Source organism: Sciurus carolinensis, chromosome 7 (assembly GCF_902686445.1).
Source record: "Sciurus carolinensis chromosome 7, mSciCar1.2, whole genome shotgun sequence".
Lineage (NCBI taxonomy): Eukaryota > Metazoa > Chordata > Mammalia > Rodentia > Sciuridae > Sciurus > Sciurus carolinensis.
The window spans coordinates 106,405,165-106,431,457 of NC_062219.1; the positions used below are offsets into that span (position 1 = coordinate 106,405,165).

Consider the following 26,293-nt stretch of genomic DNA (forward strand, 5'->3'; position numbering starts at 1 on the left):
TATATGTTATGTACATTTCTATATTGTTTTTGCTATTATTCATATATATGGTTATGTGTTAGTATAGGAATTATTCAAAAGAAAATATGTCTTCATTGTGTTACAACAATTTGATTTGCTTTGTTGAAACAATGTCCCTTTCAATGTTAATTGACTTTGAAGTCATAACAGGAGAAAGATTAATTTCTGACATTACCTAAGAATTTACCATTTTCATAGTAACTATTATAAGCCTTAATTCCTTCAGCTGCAAAATTTAAACAGTCACACCACACTGAGGTATAAGAATGAAGTTATAGGCTTATTTTTACCAAAACCATCAATAAATGTTCATTTCTCTCCTGCTTATGGACCCATTATTGGGACACACTATTTATAAATCAGTGAAACCTGAGAAGTTGCCACAGTAAATTGTTTAAAATTTTGTCCCTTCTAGAATTTGCGTGTTCCAAACTCAGGAAATAAATCAAGACATTATTCCTTTAATTTACAAATAAACAGTTTATAAGACTAACAGTGGGAAGATGAGTGCTTCCCCAGGTAAGTGGTCTTGCCTCTTCATCTGTAAGACCTAGGATTTTCTGACACATTAAGAAAGGACACCTTTGGCAATGAGTTGCTGAAGATCTTTTAACAGAGAATGAAAATATTAAATAGTCTTTGTACCAAATCATGGGTTAAACAAGCTTGAAAAGGCTAGACTTTCAATTCTTTGATTCCATTTGTATTTTTCTATGTAAGGAAATTGGATAACATGAGACAATAAATTCAACAATATAACACTATATGGCAGTCCTTGTCACATTATTAATGGATTTGGGAATCACTCTTCCATGGTATAACTTAGGTCATTATATTGGTTTTCCCCCTCTTAGTCCCATGAATTGGTTATTTCAGTGAAGACCTTTGTTTGCTTTGACTTTGTTTCCAGCAATGGCTTTACTCCCGGTGGTGCTACTTCTCATTGCTACGCTGCTTCCATCTTTATCTGCTGATGGAAAGGTAAGGTTAAAATGAAAATCCTTTCAGAGCTATCCAACGACTTCGTGGATGGCCAGCCACTCTGAGAGCAAAAGGGACAGGAGCGTATGGTATGGCACAGAGTGCTCATTGGTAGCTCAGAGCACTTGACACGGGCTGTGGGTCATGAAGGTAAGGAGGCAAAGGTGTGCTGTCCAGGGCGGGAACCCCCAGTCACAGGTGACTGTTGAACACTGGAAAAGACAAGCTGTACTGAAGGTTGGAGATACTCATCAGAGACCAAAGATTTAGGGTAAAAATAATGTCATTTATACATTAAATACACAAACAGTAGCATTTTAGGTATTTAAACAATGGATTAAGTTCATAGGGCTATTATGACAAATTACCACAGACTTGGTGGCTTGTAAGAAAAGAAATTTATTCTCTCACAGTTGTGGAGATCTGAAGTCTACAATCAAGTATCTGCATAGCTGCAATTCCAATGCAAGATTTAGGAAGGATCTGTTCCATGCATTTCTCCTAGCTTCTGGTGGCTTCTGCCAATTCATGGCATCCCTTGACTTGTGGTCACATGACTCCTATCTCCACCTCCATGTTCACATTTACCTCTCCTCTCTGTCTCTTATAAAGACATTTGTCATTGGTCTTAGGGCCCATTTGGATAATTCATAATGATCTCATCCCAAGATCCTTAACTTAATTACGTTCACAAAGGTGTTTAATCCAAATAAGATCACATTCACAGATTCTGGGAATTAAGACATAGACATATTTTTTGGGGGACTAACATACTGTACAAATAAAATATATTATTTAAAGTAATTTCATCTTTTTCCTTACTTCTTTAGTAGGGCCATCTGCAACTGAAATTGCTTATGATGCTTAAATTACATTTTGAATGGACAGCTTGGTCTCTGAGTTTAAAATGCTAATGATAGTCCTCCTGCCCCAAGATCTTTTCTGATTTCCTTATTTCTTTCCATTTCTATGTGGTCTCTACAAAAAAAAAAAAAAATAGCAAAATATTTATTAATTTAAATTGAAATAAATTTCTTCACATATTGTCACCACACTTAATTTTCATAATTACTGTATAAGATTTGAAAAGTTTAAAAGAAAAACTTAACTCTGAAGACCATACTGTTTTAGGTATGAACAGTCATAGAATCAGTTTGTGAACACTTCATTATTATGTGAAGTCTTGAATTCAAATCCTTTATTTCTAATGGGTTCCTTTGCTTTAATGACCTGAGAAACAAGGTCATTCACCTTCTTCCATGAGAAGCTGTGTAGTGCTCAGTTGGCCAGGAGAGCACAGCTTTATCTGTTCTTACACCTTCTTCTAACTCTGGGTGTTCCAAAGACTCCTCATACTGGAGAACTCTGACATTTGGTTCAGATTTCACCTGGCATTCAGAAATATAGATATTGTGTTACAGTGATCAAATTGTCAGTCTGGAGAGAAACTGTTCCTCACCTAGGACTTTATTAAAATAGTTTTCTGTCTTATTTTCTTTCTGAGATTTTCTTTCATCACACTTCCTAATGCCTTTAATCTCTCTGATCCATCTCTTATCTTCATTTATAAAATCATTCTGCCTTTGGCATCACTACTGATCAGAAACTCTATGTATGGTCTGGTGGGTATGATTTTCTATATTCTCAAGATGCCTTAGAAAATTTATTCATCGTTCAAAACCCCAATCCAAAAGAATTGTTTTCTGCGAAGACTTCCCCAAACCAAAGTAAGAATAACAGATTCTTCTTCCTATTTTATAGGTCCCTCTCATAGTTTTGCTTATGTCTTACTGCCTATCCAATATGAACCCTTAAAGGATAGGTAGCTATCATATTTTATTCATTTTATTTTTAATACTTCACATATTTTCTGATCCCTAACAAAGCTCTATTGATACTCATTTTGAAAAAAAAAAAAAAGTACCTCTTTTCTAAAGTAGAATTTTTACCTACAAAGCAAGATGGCATAAGAAGCAGAAAATAAGTACTTCTTTTAAAGAAACTACCTTTTTTATATTTTGAAATGAAACTACTTTGACAAGGCTTTTTAGGTTAATAGAAAATATCAAGCGATGTTATTTTATGCTTTGATAAATGGCAGAGGTTGGCCACTACTGATGTTAACATGTGCATTCTTTCTTAGGAGGCAGTAGCTGTGTTGTATCTATTGATACAAGGCATTCACTAATACTCCCTTGTCCTTAGGAGGGAGAAATAAACACATACTAGATATTGGCAATAAAATGCAGTTGGATCTGTGAGTAGAGTACTTGAAGAAACTTGAGGGAACAAAATATGGGAGGAGGAGGAGGAGGGCGATGTATCCCAAAATTATCAGAAAAATTCTATAATGGGCTCTGTTCATTTAAACTTGCACTTCGAAATCTTTCTCATACTCATGGAACATCAAACCCTTTTTGTAAATATAAGCTTCATCCTTAATTAACAATCCACATGCCCTATTCCACCCCAGGCTTAGCTCCCCTATATCCACAATTACAAAGACAAATTAAAAATATCAGTATCTGATTTAATATCAGTTACATTTTTGTCATTAAAAGGAACAGTACATATAATGGGGGGTGGGAGGGGTTAGCATTAGGTTTAGGGTTAGGTTTAGGGTTAGGGATAAGGAGAGCGGTAAGAATGAAGGAAAGAAGGACTGTATAGAGGGAAAAGAGGGGTGGGAGGGGTGGGGAGGAAGGGAAAAAAAATAAACATCATTGCCCTATGTAAACGTATGATTACACAAATGGTATGCCTTGACTCTATGTACAAATAGAGAAACAACATGTATCCCATTTGTATACAATTAAAAAAAAGAAAAAAAGAAAAAAAAAAGGAACAGTAAATCTGTTAGATGAATTTGCTCCCTCCGAACATTCTTGAAGATTTTTTTTAATATTCCAAATACATCTTTTGAGTTAGCCTAAAAAATGTGCTACACAATAAGTAAAAATCATTTTTTCTGAAGTATTGACTGGGTTGACATATACTTGGATTAAACCTAAACATTCTCAAATGCAGATACCATGTCATTGCAAAGTTGCCTAAAATGTTGAGGATGAATCATGTCCACCCTCATCCAATCTTTCTGCAACCTGATCAGATATGAATGCATATGCATGAACCTTTATGGTTTTAAAATATTATCACTCATGTTTAACAAAAACTTATATTGAGAATTCCCTTGAAACCAGAAGTTAGCATGTGTAGCCCCAGAGTTTTTAATTTATCACACCATGAATTGCTCCCCATTTTCAATGCTTTGGTCTACTTTCCTAGTTAAGTCACAGCTTTGGCTCAGATACATTGTAACACTTAACAACAGCTAGTATTTGCTTTTAACATTTGTGCAATACTACATAACTAAATATACACTTCATGATCTTTGTGACTTTTTAATTTATTCACTATTATAAGCAATTTTTTTAAATGTTTTAAAATTTTCCAATTTTATTTTCCTTTAGGATCCAGCTTTTACTTCTTTGTTAACCACTCAAACCCAAGTGCAAACGGAGATTGTAAACAAACACAATGAACTAAGGAAATCAGTCTCTCCCCCTGCCAGCAACATGTTAAAAATGGTAAGAAGCAGTAATATAAGCGGCATCAACCGGATGCGGAAGGAGCAGACAGCTGGCAACAGGCATCTCTTTAGAACTTCGTGGTTTGCAACATTCTGTCTCTATTTTGCTGTTTTACTTCAACTTTCATATGGGGAGGACTGTGTTTCTTATTCTTGTTTGGAAAAATGGTTAGAGAACAAGTTGAGAATGCCAAATTAGAAGACAAATCTTGGAGCATCCAGCATGACGTCATCAATTTTTTGTTCACTATATTTCTAGTCTTAAGAAATCTCCTTTTCTTCAGGGTCATTGTCATTATTAATATAAATGAAAGCCCTACATCCCAGGGTTTGTCCCTCAAAGCCAGGTATCTATCATAGGAAAGGAATAGACCTCAAATGCAGCTGGGAATAATCTAGGCCAGTTTATTAAAATATCATTAAATACTTCACATGTCTATTATTATTTCGAGTACCATCATTACTGGAAAATCCTAGGCATGAATAGGTAATCAGATATTCTTATCATAGGTATTTCTCTCCTTAGACACACAACCTGTGGATTTCTCTTTGTGTGGAAATTGGCACTGGTGCACATGAAGACATGGAAAATGAAGCCAACAAAAATGCATTTTAATAACAATGATCATTAGATAATACTCCTACATGAGTTTCAAATTATTGCTCATAAATCTACAGATTATATGCTTCATTGGGGTTAAATCATTAAGTGTATTTTTTTTTCTTTTGATATTTAGGAATGGAACAAAGAAGCAACAACAAATGCCCAAAAGTGGGCAAATAAGTGTACTTTACAGCACAGTGATCAAGAAGAACGACATACCAGTATGTGGATGAGCAAATATTTGTTGAACAAATGAACAAATACAATGTTAATAGATTTTTGTAAACTTTTTCATAAAGCAGACCTTGTGAATAAATGCTGCTTATACTGCTGTCTTTTAAAACTCAAATGATTTGTATGTAAGAAGAGAGATGATAATGATAAGGACAATTTTGTGTGCATGTTTGTGGTTTACATTATTCAAATCATTTCTCATGCAGTATCTCATTTCCTCCTCCTCACCAGCTCATTAGTAACACAGGTCATGTATCTCTATTTTGCAATTTAAAGATTAGAATAGATTTGGGAGGAAAGTGACTTACCCAAGAACACATTGAAATAGTGTCATACTGAAAATTTTCAGTCAAGCTCTATGATTTCTAACAAACTTTCCTTTTTGTGATTTAACTTTTGATGTTTCAAAATGTAATTTTTGGATTCATAAAATACACTGAATAATGTTGACTTGTTCCTGAGTTTTATTCCAAAACAATGTGCCCTTTTAAAATCATATTAAAAATGATCAGGTTCAACATTCACAAGATTAATATTTTGATTATATTTATTTTCAAATTCTTTATACCAAGCAGACAGGTATTTTGTATGCACTAGGTGCTCATGATGCATAGACAGCTTAACTCAAAAAGCAATACGACACATCAAGTTTATAAAAACTACAAGAGGAAAAACTTGTATACATGAGTTTTACATAAAATATTTAACTTCCTATCTAGAATCACATATACACAGGCAAGTCCAGTTTGAAAGCAGTTAATCATTCACCTGTTATTTTAATTGAGCTATTATTTTAATTGATGCTATAATTTAAAAAAAAGATATTCAAGAATATTTTATCCTCTTTGCAAACAGCATGTAGACGTTATATTTCAAGCCATTGAAAGGTGAATATTGATTAAGAGCCTGCAAAGCATAGAAAACATTTCTGGGCTTACAAAGTATGCCTTACTCACTCCCTGAGCAAAATTTGGATTTGTGACATTGTGTTTGATGGTAAGAGAACAGTTTTATGTTTGCTGGGGTCAGTTGTCTCTCAACTGGGACTCTTAAAGACTGTCTTAAAAGGCTTTTATTAGGGGACTGCGGATATGGCTCAGTTGGTAGAGTGCTTACCTTGTAAGCACAAGGCCCTGGGTTCAATCCCCAGCACAAAAAAAAAAAAAAGGCTTTTATTTTTTACACAGAAAAATGAACATTTTTTGAGAGTCCTATTTGTGAAAAACTTCTGGTGAGGGTAGTAATAGCAGGAGAGAAAATGCAATTAAGAGTTGGTGGCTGCCTGTAGCAAGGATGCAATACAAACTGAAATCAGTAAGGCACACACACATGAAAAACTCAGTGTATAATGATTGCATCCTGGATAATCCAGAGGGAGGAGGATTTTTAATGAATGGGATCTTCTCAACCTACTAAAAAATTTGCATGTTCAGGCCAGCCTCCATATTTAGGCAATTCTGTTTTCTAATCTGCTTTAAAGTTGATCCAGAGTTAAGACAGCCTCTCCTCATATTGTATATCAATCAGCAGTTAGCAACTATGAACCCTGTACTTGAAAGGCAGCATCTTTGCATTTGTGTAGTCAATTTCTTTGACAAGTTTCATTGTCTTCCTCATAAATGATCTGTTCCTTCCTAGCTACAAAATGTGGCGAGAATCTCTACATGTCAAGTGACCCTGCTTCCTGGTCAACTGCAATCCAAAGCTGGTATGATGAGAGCCGTGATTTTACCTATGGTGCAGGACCAAAGAATCCTTTCACAATTGTTGGACATTATACTCAGGTCAGAGGAATGGGTGAAAATCCTTCTGCCACAAACATTATATAAGTTTGGGGTAGCAGCTTGAATAATCATAATAGTCAGCATTTGACTGATAGTTCATTGAGATCTGCTATTTTTATCCATGGTCCAAAAAAATATTTTTTTAAATATTTTTAGTTGGCAATGGATTTTTATTTTATTTATTTATATGCAGTGCTGAGAATCAAACCCAGTTCCTCACACATGGCAGGCAAGAGCTCTACCACTGAGCCACAACCCCAGCCCCCAAAAAATATTTGAGAGGGAAACATACTCCATATTGCTACTAAAATATAATAGATAAGGTTGTGAATGTACATGAAAATGTATTTGTGTGTGTGTATGTGACTTTGATTCATTAAGTTTAAATATTTTCATAAGATATGTGGGCATAAACTTAACAGTATCATCTTCAGTATTATAGTTGCTACTACTTCTTTTTAAATATTTTCTACTTTTCTAACATGGACCCTGATATACTCATTCTCTTATGGATTTCTAGGTTGTTTGGTATTCGTCCTTCCGCGTTGGATGTGGAATTGCCTACTGTCCCAAACAAGAGAGTCTAAAATACTTCTATGTTTGCCAGTACTGTCCTGCGTAAGTATACATGTTAGAGTTTAATGCCAATTATTCTTTCTGCAGTTTAATATTTTAAAATTCTCACATATTCATCCAAAGTAAGAGAATAATTCAATAAAGGAGTCATACATTTTTAGAAACAATGCTTAAAATTGAGACACCTTTAATTTCTCAGAGAAGAGTCCAAGTTCTCAGTTGCAAAAAAAAAATACCAAGCTCTCATTTCTAATTTATAAAATGACATCATTTATTATTATTTGTGGTTACTCCAGAAGCACATGTGGTCTCTCTCTAGGATTTGCATCATCCGTTTGCTAATTTCACACTCTGAGTCTCTAGAAGCTTGATGATTAAGCAAGGGATGCTGGTAGAATTGCAAGTAGGGGTTAGTATATTGCAATTTCAGTCCTTTCTTCAAATAGTCCCACTCATGTTTATCTAAACAACACATTATTACCATCACAAATGACTCATCCTTTGAAGAGTCTCAAAGAGAACTTAATTATATTTCAGAATCCAGAAAAAGGTAAATTTTGATTCTTTCTTCCTCAGAATGTTCCTAAGAAATTCCATAAGTATCTTTTGGCTTGATGTTAGCCAGAATCGTTCCCTTTTTTCAAACAATATGTTTGAAATTATCCTCAAAAAAATCCATAATGAAGATATATTCATAACATATCATTTTTTAACATTTGAAATTCTTTATTACTATAGGGAAGGAGCCCCAAACTCAAATATGCTATAGGACTTGTGTAGACACAGATAACCCAGGTGATGGAGAGTGAGTCCATTTTGAGAAGGTTGAACTGCAAAGTTGTGTTTCTGCAAGCACTTATCAGGGTTTAGTGGAGAGAACTAAAAGCCCTCGGAGAATGCATCTAAACTCAAAGCCTGGCTCTCAAAACAGGACACTGAATCCAGGCTTAGGAATTGACAGTTGGAATGAGTGATGAGAAGGAAGCAGGGGAAGGATAACTCCCAGAACATTTTTCTGTCTACTTGATGATTTTTCCCAGTGCTCACACACATAACGGCTCTGATCTCTGCAGGGGAACAATCAGGTGTATGGCCTTGGGCCCTCATCCCACTTGGCATGCTTGAGATTTGAAATCCTGTATAATTTCAAATTAATTAAGGAACCCATAAAAATAATCAACCCATGGTTTAATCAGTGTGAGATCATTTTGCACTGGGTATTGGTGTTCATCAAAACTTTTCTTAACTAGCATCCTTTTTAATTTTTATTTTTATTTTTTAGTAACATAAAAATCTCACACAGGCCAACTCTAGAAACTCACAGAATTTTCTTCAGCATGTGTTCTCAACAACACACAACTCGCTAGTTAAAAATCACTACGTCCATCAAGAGGGAAAAATATTCTGAAGCTTTATTTTCTATATTAGAGAAATTATGTTGCTTTTCATCTTTCAAATATAAAATGATATGGTAACACTGAGCATTCTTCTCTTTATTGTAACCACCTACCTCCAAAATCTTTCTCTCCAGGAAATATGCTTTGCCCCTAATAAGAGTGTATTGCCTTAGCAAATTGTCTGCATTTATTGGAGATAAAGAAACTGATACTACGTGAAATGTTATCAAAGATTCTATATGCTAGTTCGTAATTGAATGGCTCAGCTGTGTAATTATGACCAAAGAGATAGGTCATTGTATGAAGGAAGCATTTTCTTAATTTATATTGCTTTCTAACTTAATGCTTTGGGAATTATGGTTTTTCAGTTTTGTTGACATCACTAAAAATGGCAGATAACTATTTGGCAGCTGATGCCAAATATGATCCAGACAGCAAATTAAATTATTTGACACTGTGTATTTTACATTTCAGTGGTAATAACATGAGTAAAAAGAATACCCCGTATCAAAAAGGAAAACCTTGTGCCAGTTGTCCTAATAACTGTGAAAATGGACTATGCAGTAAGTCTGAAGTGATTAATTTGCTACTGTAAGAGAGTTGATGTTCTTTCTTTTTATGAATTAAGAAATCTCCTACACTAACCAATTAAATAATGTATGCAAGCAAAAGCCGGAAAGATACTTAATAGTGTGCCTAAATAAACATCTTATAAAACTCAGTAATGAAAAAAATATTAAAATATATGCCATATGTGTAATCTACCATCAGTGTGCTGTAGAGTTAATTAATATCAATTATACACTTTCTGACAAATAGTTTGTTTCATCAAAGCTAATATCACTATGCCAAGTTATTTTTTTAATTCAATGTATAAATCGAAGGATATTGAGATTATATTATTGCTTAGTCTAGACCAAATACTACTACTATTCTTTTGTGCCAATAAGTTCATCAAAGTGAACTTCATTTCTTTTCTATAGTATAATTAGGATCATAGTGTTTACCCTAATAAATGGTCAAACACTATAATTTGATAATAGTTTGAGTGCATTATTAACGACAAAATCAAATCTGTATTCAGTATTGACTCACAGAACAAACATACTGTTGCAAAAGAAAAGAATAAAATGTCATGTGTCTCAATTTTAATTGTCATAATTACAAGTAAAAATAACTGCTGGCATTCTACAGCTGGGGTACTTTCATGAAAATTATTGTTAATGATAGAATCAACCTACCCTTCACATGCATTCGCTCAGTGGTTAGCGTTCTTTCTAATTCAATTATGTAGTTATAATCCACTATATTGATGATATCAAGGCTATAAACCCACTAAGGAGGAAAAATGTTGAATGCTTATACCACTGCTGAATGCTGCTTTTTAAGAAGTTTAGAATTCAACCCATTAGCAATGAGCACTCAAGAGAAAGATTTTAAACAAATAGTGACAAAATGAGAATTGTGTTTCATAGAGAACTTTCTGTCAATAATATGCAGAACTGTTGAAATGGAAGCCAGTTAGGATACTGTAGGAAAATATGGATTTTAAAAAAGTAGGTATCATCATTGCAGTACTGGCAAAATAAACAAACAAGACAATATTTGTAATCTGCGTTGGTGGAATGCTTGTCAAAAGGAGAGAGAAGTTTGAAATGGATCCACCTGCAGGCTTAAAGGACTGTGTAGTTAGAGTATCATTTCACTGAGTCTGCACGAAAAGTACAGGAATCCTCAGTCTGTTGTGATAAGTTTATTTTAAATTTGTTGAACTTTAGAAACATTCAGAAACATCAGGAGAAAAAAGCATATTGTCCTCTTTTTACATCTGTGATCATTCATAAAGACTATTTACACTAGTCCCATGTGGCCTCTGAACACTTGAAATAGGCCTGGTAAAATGACAAAACTAAATTTTTAGTTTAACTTATTATAAAGTTAAATAGCTACATGTAGCTAGTGACTCCCATATTGGACTCTGGAGTACAGAAATATATGTGTGTTTATTTTACTCTGCCTGCTAAGGTAATATGATAGTTAAGTACTTTTAGAAATATATCACTGGCTGTGTTTGGTGGGCACACCTGTAATCCTAGCAGCTTTGGAGGCTGAGATAGGAGGGGTGCAGAGAGAGTTCAAAGCCAGTCTCAGGAACTTAGCAAGACCCTGTTTCTAAATAAAAAATAAAAAGGGTTGGGGATGTGGCTCAGTGGTTAAGCATCCCTGAGTTCAATCCCTGGTACCAAAAAAGAAAAAAGGAAAGAAAAGAAATAGATCACTGGATTAAAAGTGATAGATTAATCAGTGAGCTCAACTAAGATATCTCACATGTCCCTCAAGACATGAGGTATAAGTGTTGCTGACCTGTTTGCCCCCTCCTCCCTCCTCCCTCATACACTTTGAATGTATGAATTGTTTTGCTGCTACTGTGGAAAATGACACTAAGGTAATTTAAATCTGTTTTCGTTACAGCCAATAGTTGTGAATTTGAAGATCTCCTTAGTAACTGTGAGTCCTTGAAGAGCACAGCTGGCTGTGAACATGAACTGCTCAAGGAAAAGTGCAAGGCTACTTGCCAATGTGAAAACAAAATTTACTAAAATGCCAAGTGCACACTGTGCAGGACAACGTGCAATAGCTGCATCACCTAGCAGAGACATACCCGGGAAAATTGGAGGCATGCTAGTTAGCAATGTGATTCCAAATGGCAATGTTTTTTCTCCTGGATCTTTACAGAAGTGTCTCCTACAGCAATTTACAAAAGTAGCATCAGCTACCATAACAGCTTTGGAGTTGGATATAAATTTGCTGCTTTAAGTGTAATTAATCAAGTTAAGAGTTTTGAAGGTTGTATAACCACAGAACTTGGGTCATAGAACCAAAAAGGAGAACTACATGTCTCCTAAAACAACATGATAAACAAAGGAACATTGTACATCATTGCCATCCCCACGACATGGTATTTTACCTGCATAAAGAATGAATTCAAAGCTTGAAATATACCTTTGTCTTTGGTCTTTCTTTCAAACAAAAGTAATTAGCTTTTTAAATAAAGGTTTATCTAAATAATTACAGGGATGAGATTCTCATGCAGTGTTTTTATAGTATCCATAATTAACCCCAGGTAACTAAGCCCAGATAAATGATTATTCAGAGCAATTTTTCCAATATACTGTAAAATTAAATTTTAACAAAAGTAGATCATCAGTTCTGCTTACTTTTTCACTTTTACCTTTAAGTATTCTCCTTATAGAGGACATAATCCAACAGAATATACAAATACAAACTTCTAGTAAAACAAACATGGTCATTACTATCTCAGGGAGATTATGCATAAGTCTACATAATTTTTTATTTAATATTGCTAATAACAGGTTAAAGTCAGTCCATTTATAGTGGAAAACTAAAAGTTTTTTTTTTTTAAGTTATTGAAGGTAGTCAGAAATTAAGTCTGGCCAGATAGGTGGTGAAATATTATGAGTTATTGATGCCTCTAAGATAAAATAGGTCATCTGAATCATTTATACCATTAAAGAAATATAATTCATAATTCTAAAGTCTTAGAATTTTTTCTAGGCTCAGATGGCTTCACAGTCTTTTTTATGATATAAAAGTCATGATTTATTTTTAGTCTGTTCACATGCACAGATGTAAATGTTAGTTCTGATTTTATTCTCTTTTTTAATTTGTTCTAATTTGACAAAGATCGGGAGAAAACTCAAATTACTAAAATTCGGAATGAACAAGGAAACATCACAACAGACACGAGTGAAATACAAAACATAATTAGAAGCTATTTTGAAAATCTATACTCCAACAAAACAGAAAACCTCGAAGACATCAACAAATTTCTAGAGACATATGAACTACCTAAACTGAACGAGGAGGACATACACAACTTAAATAAACCAATTTCAAGCAATGAAATAGAAGAGGTCATCAAAAGCCTACCAACAAAGAAAAGTCCAGGACCAGATGGGTTCTCAGCCGAGTTCTACAAAACCTTTAAAGAAGAGCTCATTCCAATACTCCTCAAACTATTCCATGAAATAGAAGAGGAGGGAACCCTACCAAACTCGTTCTATGAAGCCAATATCACCCTGATACCTAAACCAGACAGAGACACATCGAGGAAAGAAAATTTCAGACCAATATCCTTAATGAACATCGATGCAAAAATTCTCAACAAAATTTTAGCAAATCACATACAAATATATATTAAAAAGATAGCGCACCACGATCAAGTGGGTTTTATCCCAGGGATGCAAGGTTGGTTCAACATTCGTAAATCAATAAATGTCATTCACCATATCAACAGACTTAAAGTTAAGAATCACATGATTATTTCAATAGATGCAGAAAAAGCATTTGATAAAATACAGCATCCCTTCATGCTCAAAACACTAGAAAAAATTGGGGTAGTGGGAACATTCCTAAACATTATAAAGGCCATCTACGCTAAGCCCATGGCTAATATCATTCTAAATGGTGAAAAACTGAAAGCGTTCCCCTTAAAAACTGGAACAAGGCAGGGATGCCCTCTTTCACCGCTTCTATTCAACATCGTCCTTGAGACTCTAGCCAGAGCAATCAGACAAACCAAAGAAATTAAAGGGATACGAATAGGAAAAGAAGAACTCAAACTATCCCTGATCGCTGATGACATGATTATATATTTAGAGGAACCTGGAAATTCCACCAGAAAACTTTTAGAACTCATAAGTGAATTCAGTAAAGTAGCAGGTTACAAGATCAATGCTCATAAATCCAATGCATTTTTATACATAAGTGATGAATCTTCAGAAAGAGAAATTAGGAAAACTACCCCATTCACAATAGCATCGAAAAAAATAAAATACTTGGGAATCAATCTCACAAAAGAGGTGAAAGACCTCTACAATGAGAACTACAGAACACTAAAGAAAGAAATTCAAGAAAACCTTAGAAGATGGAAAGATCTCCCATGTTCCTGGATAGGCAGAATTAATATCGTCAAAATGGCTATACTACCTAAAGTGCTATACAGATTCAATGCAATTCCAATTAAAATCCCAATGATGTACCTTGCAGAAATAGAGCAAGCAATTATGAAATTCATCTGGAAGAATAAAAAACCTAGAATAGCTAAAGCAATCCTCAGTAGCAAGAGCGAAGCAGGGGGTATTGCAATACCAGATCTTCAACTCTACTACAAAGCAATAGTAACAAAAACAGCATGGTATTGGTACCAAAATAGACAGGTAGGTCAATGGTACAGAATAGAGGACATGGACACAAACCCAAATAAATACAATTTTCTCATACTAGACAAAGGTTCCAACAATATGCAATGGAGAAAAGATAGCCTCTTCAACAAATGGTGCTGGGAAAACTGGAAAACTATATGCAATAGAATGAAATTAAACCCCTATCTCTCACCCTACACAAAACTCAACTCAAAATGGATCAAGGACCTCGGAATCAGACCAGAGACCCTGCATCTTATAGAAGAAAAAGTAGGTCCAAATCTTCAACTTGTTGGCTTAGGATCAGACTTCCTTAACAGGACTCCCATAGCACAAGAAATAAAAGCAAGAATCAACAACTGGGATAGATTCAAACTAAAAAGCTTTCTCTCAGCAAAGGAAACTATCAGAAATGTGAAGAGAGAGCCTACAGAGTGGGAGAATATCTTTGCCAACCATACCTCAGATAGAGCGCTAATTTCCAGAATCTATAAAGAACTCAAAAAACTCTACACGAAGAATACAAATAATCCAATCAACAAATGGGCTAAGGAAATGAACAGACACTTCACAGAAGATGTACAAGTAATCAACAGATATATGAAAAAATGTTCAACATCCCTAGTAATAAGGGAAATGCAAATCAAAACTACCCTAAGATTTCATCTCACCCCAATTAGAATGGCGATTATCAAGAATACAAGCAACAATAGGTGTTGGCGAGGATGTGGTGAAAAAGGAACACTCATACATTGCTGGTGGGGTTGCAAATTAGTGCAGCCACTCTGGAAAGCAGTGTGGAGATTCCTCAGAAAGCTTGGAATGGAACCACCATTTGACCCAGCTATCCCACTCCTTGGCCTATACCCAAAGGACTTAAAATCAGCATACTACAGAGATACAGCCACATCAATGTTCATTGCTGCTCAATTCACCATAGCCAGATTGTGGAACCAACCTAGATGCCCTTCAGTTGATGAATGGATAAAGAAACTGTGGCATATTTATACAATGGAATATTACTCCGCAATGAAGAATGATAAAATTATGGCATTTGTAGGCAAATGGTCGAAATTGGAGAATATCATGCTAAGTGAGATAAGCCAATCTCAAAAAACTAAAGGACGAATGATCTCGCTGATAAGCGGATGAGGACATATAATGGGGGGTGGGACGGGCTAGCATTAGGTTTAGGGTTAGGTTTAGAGTTAGGCTAAGGAGAGCAGTAAGAATGAAGGAAAGAAGGACTGTGTAGAGGGAAAAGAGGGGTGGGAGGGGTGGGAGGGGTGGGGGGGAGGGGAAAAATAAAATAAACATCATTACCCTATGTAAACGTAAAAAAAATTAAAAAAAAATAAATTAAAAAAAAAAACACTTTTTTAAAAATACCAATTTCACATGATCTGTTTCAGAAAATTGAGTGGAAGTAAATACTTCTCATTTATTCTTTGAGATTAGTGTTATCCTAATACTAAAAGAAATTTCAGGAGGAGAATAAATACAGATCAATAGCTATCATTCACATATAAGGAAAATTTCTAAATAAGCTTTAGCAAAATTAACCCAGCACCGCAGAAAAAGGAGAATACACCTTGACCAAAATTTTGAACAATTTACTAGAATAAACCACGAAAATTAAATATCTGGAAGATACGTCACCTGTCATGAAGCATGTCTGTCATATATTCAGTTCTCCATAAATTTCACTGGAAATTCTTCCACAAAAATAGTATTTCTCCATCCTAAGTTTAATAGCTCAATTTCTCATAAACTATGGTTTATAATATTTAAACCTATATCAGGGAGGTAGAAGTATTTATTTTTGTAACTGCAAGAGTACAGAGATGCAGGGACAATGTGAAAAAAAGCACAGAATTTTCCATTTGAGGGTTTTTGTGGTGCTGGGGATTGAACCCAGGGCCTTGTGCTTGCGAGACAGGCACTCTACCAACTGAGCCACATCCCCATCCCCATTTGAGGGTTTTTTTTGTATAAACACATTTCATTTTTGATGGGTCATTTGAAAGAATTGAAATGCAGAACCGTCTTTAGGATTTTGTTGTAAGGTTAAAGTTACTTTTGGGTGGAACATCTGATCCGTGTTTTGAACATTTGGAAAACCTTTGCTATTCTAAGAGTTTTTAAAATTATATCAAATTCTAATGTTAGAAAGAAATCTAACATATAAAAACTGCCTTGGAATCTTTGAAATGTAATTGCTAATTAACAATCACTCAAAACATTTTTTCCCACTAAACTGAAGTTCTTTTTTTTTCAGAAATGTGCTATTGCCTTACAATTTGATTTGTATGAAAAAACTCACCTCATTCTATGATAAGTGCAGTAAGTTGTGAGATAATGTATAACAGTCCAGCTTTTTCCTAATTTCGATGATGATGATCTTATTATATTTCTTTAATCACATAAAATTTCCAAAATTTCTAAACTGAATGTCTTCAGAAAGAGCCAGCATCAAAGTCCATAATTGCACACAACTCCAAATATCCACAAATGCTTGATGTTACAAGCTTTGCTAAATCCCTCTTCAGAGTGAGTGTTCCCAGTGGACACTGTGGCACCACTACTGACTGTCACGGCCCCCAAGCCGCTCCTCTATTTCATCCACACTTGACTGGTCACGTGTTTCCTTCCACATTCATGCGCTCATTAACTCATTTATTTCTGAAATTTGATGGTTCCTCAGTCACAATGTTCACCTCCACACTTCCTTGATTTTGTTTATACTGGATTTTCAAATTCAAGTTTGATCAGTATCTCTTAATCTCAGTCCAGTGTTTCATGATGTGACTCCTCTTTCTTGGATCCCAAGGGAAATATATTAGTTTTCTTCTCATGAAAGCCTATTCAATAACGGAGTTCACCCAGGCAAGAACCATGCCGGTTTAGTCCTGTGGGTTACAGGGCATGAACTATGCTGTGTGCTAGTCGGACATTATTCCACATTCACTGCAGGAATGCAGTGGTCTTGATCACCAACTCTGCTCTCGGTCAGGCATTTATTAGGTGGGAGATAACTAGGAGTATGGAATATGAAAAATAACTTCTTTGGTAGACAATATAAATTTTAGAAGTTAAGGAAAATTCATGACTATGTCTCCAAATGCAAACTATCTTTAAGTTATTGACTGACATTTATTAATCCCAAAAAAGCAGATATAAAATTTTGAAGATGAGAAGGTTCCCTTTAAATAACTGAAAATTTTTCTTTCATAAGCTCATTTTGTCTTCTAAATTACCCTTACACTGACCACTGATTTGGCTTTCTCTCTCTGGGAGGAGAGGAAGAATGTATCACCTTTTAATTAATAAAGGAAGAATTTTAACTCATGCTATTTAAGAATATATGTCCTTCCATTTATTCAGAGTATAATTTGTTTTTAGATATTTGATAATATTTTTGTTTCTTCATACAGATTTTATTCTTTCTAAATAAAATGTATTCTTAAAATTGTAAGAATTTCATAGTTATGAGGTACATCCTAATGACTAAAAGATCATTTCTATTATTTTAAAAAACATTTTTATGCCTATCTTGTATTCAGTCATCACATTAAACTCTACAGTTTTGGTAATGTTTTGAATTTTTTAGATAGTTAATATTGCTTGACACATACCAAGTGATTAATAAGCAATGTTATTATCTATTGCATAGCTATAATTTTTTCTATCTAGGACTGTAATATATACTAATAAAATAGATGAGTTCACACTCTTGGGTTTATTTCCAAAGCTAAGTTGTCTCTGTGTTTATAGTTGGAGAGAAAGGGTTAGTGGAGTGATTCATATAAATAATTAATTTTTATAACCATAGTTGACATCTCCAGGTAGGAGGCTTTACAATGAAGTCAGTGCTACGCTGCCTCCTTTCTCCTTCCAGCACCTGACCAGCATCCTCTTCTTGATGCTTTCTACAAATATAAAAATCTTTGCAACTGTTTAGATAAAACTGGGAGGAGGAAAAAATAACAATAGGAGTTGGAGTAGGAAAGCAAAAAAGACAAGTATAGATTATATAGTTTGGGCAAGTTCAGGATTATTGCAGAAATTAAAATGACTGAGGGAAGGGGCAGGCACCAAGAACAGCACCTAAAGCTAAAAATGCCTAAATTGGTTTATTATGTTCCCTCCCCACAATGTTCATACAGGAGGAAAAAAGTGTAATTTTATAAGCATCAAAACTAAAACAAATGCACACTGACCTTATAAAATAAGATTCTCAATTTCATCATGATAACCTTTTTTCCTATAAAATTTACTTTTTTGCTTTGAAAGACTTCTTCATGGTGGATTTACCCTTGCCAGGCGATTTCACTTCCTTTCTTGAATTGGCTTCAGGCTTCTTCGAGGGGGTACCACTAGGTTTCTTGATGACCGAGGGTGAGGGTCTGGCTTTCTTGGCAGGAGTTTTGGCTTTAGGAGGGACTTTCTTGGGCAGGGGCCTAGCTTTTCCCCTCTGGGCAGGTGTAGGCTTGGACTCTCTCTGCTTCATGGATGCAGCCTTCCCTGGGGACTTGGCTGGGGTTTCCTTCTGCAAACTTCTCTTAGGAGGTGGCTCTTCATCCTCAGAGTCGTCTTCTGATGATTCATCTTCATCTTCATCCTCGTCTTTAGAATCATCTGGCTCTTTCTTTGGAAACAGAACTCCTGGGCTGAGGTAATATGGAAAACAGAGTTAGAATGTGTCACTGAATCCTTTACCAGAGATCTGCTCCATCCACCCATTCTTTTCACGTTTCTGTACAGTTTTCTTCAGTAAATGCATCTGATAGTTAGAATTGGTCCCTGGGTCGTTCTCCAGGACATACTTCTTCAGAGCAGTATTGGAGCAGGTCTTCGGCTCATTCATGGCAGCGATGGCAGACAAGATTGCATATTCCATCAGGCTTCCACCAAGCAGGGGTTTCTCCCCTGATTTCTTCAGCTGGAATGTCCCCGAAGCACCTTTGCCAGTTATTTGTTCTAACTGTCCTCTCACTACTGCTCTCTGCAGAGCATTCTTCAACAACTGAGGCCTGATGTCCACTCTTAACTTAGGATAATACTGAGAAACATATTTCCTGATGAGACTGTAGGAAGCTTCTTTAGGTTCATGGAGGCGAGTAAAGGCCAGGGGGAGGACATCCTCCAATTTTACTTGTGGTTCTGGATCTACTGCAGAGTTCCTCTTTGTGTTTCTGGATTTCTGAGGTGTTTTTCTTGATTTCTGGACCACAACAAAACTTCCAGATGCACCTTTTCCTTTTACCTGTTTGATGACTCCTCTATTCAATTCTCTTTTCAGGACTTGTTTAAGGAGGTATCCCCTTCTCTCCAGCTCCAGAGAAGGATACTTATGGATGATATATTTTCGAATAGCAATCACTGATGCACCACTCTTCTGGAAGCATGCCTTAATGGCTTCAGTTAGGATTGCATCCATCTTGGGACGTGGGGAGGAAGTCATCGGTGTTTGCTTCTGGGCCCTGGCTAGCTGGCTGGCAGAAAGGGTAGCCCAGGAAGGTATCATTTTTTTCACTTTCTTCTCCTTTTCTTTAGACTGGTCTTTCTCATCCTCATACAATTTACTCAGATAAACTAGGTTCCAGATTCATCTGTGGGTATTTTCCCTCTCCTTTCTTTCCATAGCACTTTTGATATCAAGCAAGTGGCTTCCTTTTTGAGATATTAAAAAAAGAAAAAGAAAAAAGAAAAAAAAAAGCAAATGAAGCCCTATTACCTAACCCTTTTTTATTTGTATTTGTTTTAGTGTTGTGAAGTTGTGTTAAATTGCACTAGCTTTCTACTTTCTGGTTATCATTTATCTTGCCTAAGGCACTTGACATTTTAATTGTCTTAAACTTTTTGGCGTATATCTTCTGGTCCCTTGAGCACTGACCAGAAGCAAAAGGTGTTTGTTTTATATTCATTCCACTTGCATTGTCTCCTGGGATCCCTTCTGCAGCTTTAGTATGGCTGGGAAATGGACTTGAGAAGATTGGCTTGAAACAGATCAGAATCATGTGTGATCCCATCATACGTTCATTGGAATTTGTGTTGCATGTAAGGCAATCTTTCCTGTTGTAAATCTTCCTTTTTTATGTACATATATTTTGAAAAATATGAATAAACATGAAATTTTAAAAGCTGCAAAGAAATAGATGAAATATTAAGACTTTGCCCATAGCATTAAAATTTATAAGAAAAATACTAAACATATAAGTAATTGTGATCCAATATAATAAATACTGTACTAGAAGTGCACTGTAATTATAGTGGTGATCCAAGAACTGGGGTGTTTTGATATCTGTAATATAATTTAAAATGCAAAAATATGGTTTTAAAACCATACTTTAGGGACAGTCACTTTAGTTAATCAGAAATTCACAATTCAGGGTATATAGCCAGTGTTTACTGAAAGCAAACTACAAAGGAAACTACTATCAATAGTTCAATTACCAATGCCAAGAGATATTGTTAATAAAAATAGTGAAATTCAAAGATAGATTTTTTTTCAGCAAATTAAAGGCAGGTTAATCATTCCAAAAATGGAATCTTAATGTTGAAATTAATGGCATTAAAGATATTCTGAAAATTATAAAGACAATTCTCACCTGAGAGTTAAACAGGAGAAGGTGTGTTTTCAGAACACATTCTCATCAAAATGTAGCAGGGTTTTTTTTTTCTAAATGTAGCAATTTTATGTCTTATTTCTTCAAGACCCAACCAGTTAATAGCTAAGTTCCTACTAAATTGTCAGGACATCACTTATGGTACATAATGGCTTAATGCATTTTCCTAAGAGAAAAAAATAATTTAACAAGAATCTCCTGTGTATTCCTTTTCATTTTAATGAAATCACTAATTTCCATGGTAGAATTTCCTAAGCTAGTAGTGGTAATAACCTGGGGTATGGTGATATCAGATCACAGCATCCACTGAAAATGCCCAAGCAATTAACAACATCTCTTCTCAATGTCCTTATGTTGAAGCCTTCAGTATTAAAAGGAGTATTGTATAATATAAAACAAATTCATTTTTCTAAATACTAGGAAAATAGAATTCTGTTCAAGTTTTTCTCCAGTTAATATGTTAGTCACTTAATTTTTCGGCACTATAGTTACATTATTTATTTTATTCATTTTGCTTTCAGTGCTTATTTTATTTTGCATAGATGGTAATGTCAACAACTGAATCTTAAGAAATGCATTATTTTCTTTTTTGTTTGTTTGTTTAAGGAAAATATTGAAAAGACAAGAAGTTAAAAATGTTACTAAACACTTTTGTTACATGTCAAGTCCTCAGTTAGTCTTCACACACATTAATTACTTTTTGTTTTCATATTGTATATTTAAAATTTTTAGGAAGTTTGGAACCACATCTAAATAAATATTACAAAGATAAAAAAATTAAATGTAGGGATCAGATCATTTATAATCTTCTTAGAAAGATACTAAATTAATGCTACTTCCTTCACATATGCTTCTTTTCCCCCAATTAGAGCCTTATAGTTATATATAGTAATTAGGTTCATCCTGACAAAATCATACATGCATGGAATTCAATTTCAGTAAAGACTCCCCTTTACCTCCCCATTTTCCCTCCTGTTCTCCCTCTCCTCCCCAGGTCTCCTTCCTTTACTCTGCTAAACTTCCTTTTGCTCATCTGTTTATATTTGGTTGGTTATTTTTACTCATATATAAAGGTGAAATTCTCTGTAGTATATTTATATATGCATATAACATGATGTTCTAAGAATTCATTCCTCATTGCCTCCCCTTTCTCATCCCTTCACTCTGCCTCTTGATCCCCTTCTACATTGCTGATCTTTTCTATATCTTCATGATGTCCATGAAGGCCTGCTCCTCCCTTTTATGTTACTCTAGAATCTGCATATGAGAGAAAACATTCCACCTTTGAGTTTCTGCATCTGGTTTATTTCACTTAGCATGATGTTCTCCATTTCCATCCATTTACCAGGAAATGTGATAATTTCATTATTCTTTTTGGCTAAGTAGAACTCCCTTGTGTATGTATACCATAATTTCTTAGTCCATTCATCTATTAACAGGCATCTGGATTGATTCCATAATTTAGTCATTTTGAATTGTGCTCACTACTTGTTTTAAAGACGTGAAATTAAAAGTGAATGGTAAAGGTTCAATTCCCCAGTACCCCACCCCCAATAAAAGGGGAACCAAAAGTGTTTGCTTGTCCAAGATTGATCCCTTATAGATTGACCTCCCAGAAATGGGACTGACCTTCTTAAAATCTCCAGTCTACTACTGGTCCAGGGATTAGGTCAATGGATTATGTTCTCCAAACTTGGAAAACAGCCCATTCATTTATCAAAGGAAGAGCTAATATTTACCCACACTGGGGTACCTGATACTAATCTTTATTTGCAATGTCATATGATTCTAACCCTAAGACTTGGATCTCAGGACTCTGCTCATCAGTGGAGGAGTCATTGGTCCCCAAGCCCAACCACTCCTGAAACAGAAATAGCAAGATGGAACTGGAGACAGATTCCTTTCACTCCTGGGTCCTAGCCCCTAAGTACATAAGAGGAGAAACTTAATAGCTCCAAGACCTGAAGAGCATCTAAGGAGTCTGATGTCTGAACCTACTGTATCTCTTTGCACTGAGCCAGTAAATAAGATTTTGTTTGTTGTTAACATAGACACAGGAATCACACTCAATCCTATGACTGAACAAACAAAACCATTATAAATAATGCAAGCCAGTCTTCTCCCTGTGATAGAAAGGGGGAATGCAGGATTAAATCTCATAGTGGTGTTTTGGAATTGGAGATATTAGTTTGTAATATGTAGAGGTAGATATAACTGGTAAGGAAAAAGTAGTGAACAAAGCAGAAGTACTCCCTGTGTCTATATGTTAAACTAGAAGACAGGAACACAGAGAGTGCTAGTCACTAGGAACACAAATAATCTCTTGGAATGCTAAAAAATATTCAAAAAATAACATAAAATGTTCTCTGCAAAGGGAGAAATGCAAATTTACCTCTTTATCTTTTGAGAAATTAAGTTTTATTTGTACTGTTTTCCCAAAACTATATAAAGAAGTAGTAGTGCTGTCCAAAATCCTTCATTTGGAATGTTTCTGTAATTAATAATTATTTTATTTCAACTACATATGTTCTTTTTGAAGACAAAATGAACTTCTTTGAACAAAGATGAATTATTTAGAGATAAAATTACTTAAATTTCCTTTAAAAACAAAACTACATTTCCCATAATTGGATTGTTTTTATAGAAACCCCATTTTCCATAGATTTACATTAAAAGATTAACAACTCCCTTCTCATCATGCATAACCAACAGCAGAGAAAGGCTCTTCAGGGGAGGCTGGAAGAGGTCTCAAACTCTTTCACACAGTACATATGATGATTTAAATCCAAGATACGGCATAATATTTCTTTTTTATTGGTTCTTTTTAGTTATACATGACAGTAGAATCCATTTTGATATAATTATACAGGCATGGAATATCTCTTATTCTAGTTAGGACCCCATTTGTATAGATGTACATGATGGTGGAATTCACTCTAATTTTTTTATAACTGTACATAGGAAAATTGTGTCAGTTTCATTCCACTGTTTTCTTTTTCCTCTCTACTTTCCCTTCTCTTCATTCCCCATTGTCTAACGTACTGAACTTCTATTCTTCTCTTCCACCCCTGCTTATTGTGGGTTAACTTCCACATGTAAAGGAAAACATTCGACCTTTGGTTTTTTGGAATGGGCGTATTTCACTTAGCAAATGAGTATCCAGATTCTTCCATTTACCAGCAAAAGTCATATAGTCATTTTTATGGGTAAGTAATAATTCACTTTCATGTATATATACTACATTTTCTTTATGGATTCATCTATTGAAGGGCACCTAGGTTGTTCTCAGAGTTTGGCTATTGTGATTTGTGCTGCTATAAACATTGGTAGGACTGCTGTCACTGTAGTATGCTGATTTTAAATCCTTTGCATATATACTAAGGAGTGGCATAACTGGGTCAAATGGTGGTTCCATTCCTAGTGTTTTGAGGAATTTCCACATTTCTTTTTTTTATTTTTTTATTTTTACAGAGTGGTTGCACTAATTTGTAGTCCATCCGTGATGTATGAGTGTACCTTTTCCCCACATCCTCACCAACATTTATCATTATTTGTCTTCTTGATAATTGCCATTCTGACTGGAATGAAATGAAATCTCAGTGTAGTTTGAATTTGCATTTCTCGAATTGCTAGAGATGTTGACCATTTTTCCATATATTTGTTGACCATTTTTATTTCTTCTTCTGTGAAGTACCTGTTCAGTTACTTTGCCCATTTATTGATTGAGTTATTTGTTTTTTTGGTGTTAAGTTCTTTTGGTTCTTTATATATCCTGGAAATTATTGCTCTATCTGAGATGAAGGGGGCAAAGATTTTCTCCCATTCTATAGGCTCTCTCTTCATGCTCTTGATTGTTTCCTTTGCTCTGAAGAAGGTTTTTAGTTTGATGCCATCCCATTTATTGATTCTTGATTCTATTTCTTGCATTTAGGAGTTTTGTTGAGGAATTTGTCCCTAAGCTGATATGTTGTAATGTTGGGCCTTATTTTTCTTTTTGTATGTGCAGTGTTTCTGTTCTAATACCTAGATCTTTGATTCATTTTGAGCTGAGTTTTTTGCAGGGTGAGAGATATTCAATTTCATTCTACTACATATTGATTTCCAGTTTTTCCAGCACCATTTGTTGAAGAGGTTATCTTTCCTCCAATGCATGTTTTTGGTGCCTTTGTCTAGTATGAGGTAACTGTATTTGTGTGGGTTTGTCTCTGTGTCTTCTATTCTGCTCCTTTGATCTTCTTGCCTGTTTTGGTGTCAATGCCATGCTGATTTTGTTACCATAGCTCTATAGTTTAAGGTCTGGTATTGTAATGCCTCCTGCTTCGCTTTTCTAAGGATTGTTTTGGTTATTCTGGGTTTCTTATTTTTTCCAAATGAATTTCATGACTGCTTTTACTACTTCCATAAAGGTCACTGGAATTTTGATGAAATTTGCATTGAATCTGTATAGCACTTTTGGTAATATGACCATTTTGGCAATATAAATTCTGCCTATCAAAGAACATGGGAGGTCTTTCCATTTTCTTAGGTCTTCCTCAATTTCTAAATGGAACACTGTGTAGTTTTAAGTTAGAAAAAAACTTGAGAATACTCCCTTTCATTATTTCACCTTGACCACAGTAAGTAACCATCTTTCTCACTGCAGCACTGGTGACCAGCAGTGAAGCCACTGGAGGCTTCAGTGGAGTCTCGGAGATAAACGTGCCTTTGACGCCTGATCTCCTCGCATTGTGCTCTGGCCTCGGCATCTCAGAACTGTGAATGATGTCAGAGTAGAACAGGAGGAAAAGGACAGATGCTATGGGGGAGTGACAAGATTTGTTAGTACACAGTAGGAAATTCCAATATCCTCCAGGCACCCAGTAGTAACTGGGTAGAAGGTTTATAGTTTTTCTCAGTAAAGGAGACACACACACACGCACACACAAAAAAAATAATAATAATGAGAACTATCTTAAAACCAATTGTATTGAGAAATATGATTACATAAGGAGCCCTTAATTTATGTCTATAATTCTTAAATTCTATCACATCATTGACCTTTTTCAAATTGAGATGATTCTTCGCTTTTACAAAAGAAATAATGTAAGATATTTAGGAGAAGGATGGTGAATGAATTCTAATTCATTTCTATGCTTTCTTAATACTATTAAAGTTAGTTAGAAAACCTATTGCATTTTAGTTGTGATGCTGAATTTTTAATATTACTTTTTGCATTGTTTTCTTCCTATATATTCTTATTTCTGTGCATTTTGC

At 34.9% G+C, this 26,293-nt stretch overlaps 2 protein-coding genes across 2 annotated transcripts; one reads left to right on the top strand and one right to left on the bottom strand.

The window, feature by feature from the left end:
• The first annotated feature begins 927 nt into the window (after nt 1-927).
• On the top strand, nt 928-11,786 carry LOC124988672 (cysteine-rich secretory protein 2-like). The gene is made up of 7 exons (XM_047558352.1): nt 928-1,002; nt 4,473-4,589; nt 5,329-5,416; nt 7,068-7,213; nt 7,734-7,831; nt 9,661-9,749; nt 11,659-11,786. Exons 1-7 carry the CDS (start codon nt 934-936, stop codon nt 11,784-11,786), a joined length of 735 nt encoding a protein of 244 aa, XP_047414308.1. The 5' UTR covers nt 928-933.
• A 6,671-nt stretch (nt 11,787-18,457) lies between these two features.
• On the bottom strand, nt 18,458-25,785 carry LOC124989291 (heterochromatin protein 1-binding protein 3-like). The gene is given in 2 exon segments (XM_047559204.1): nt 18,458-20,006; nt 25,647-25,785. Coding segments are annotated over 2 exon segments (1,461 nt in total). The 3' UTR covers nt 18,458-18,684.
• Between the last annotated feature and the right edge of the window lie 508 nt (nt 25,786-26,293).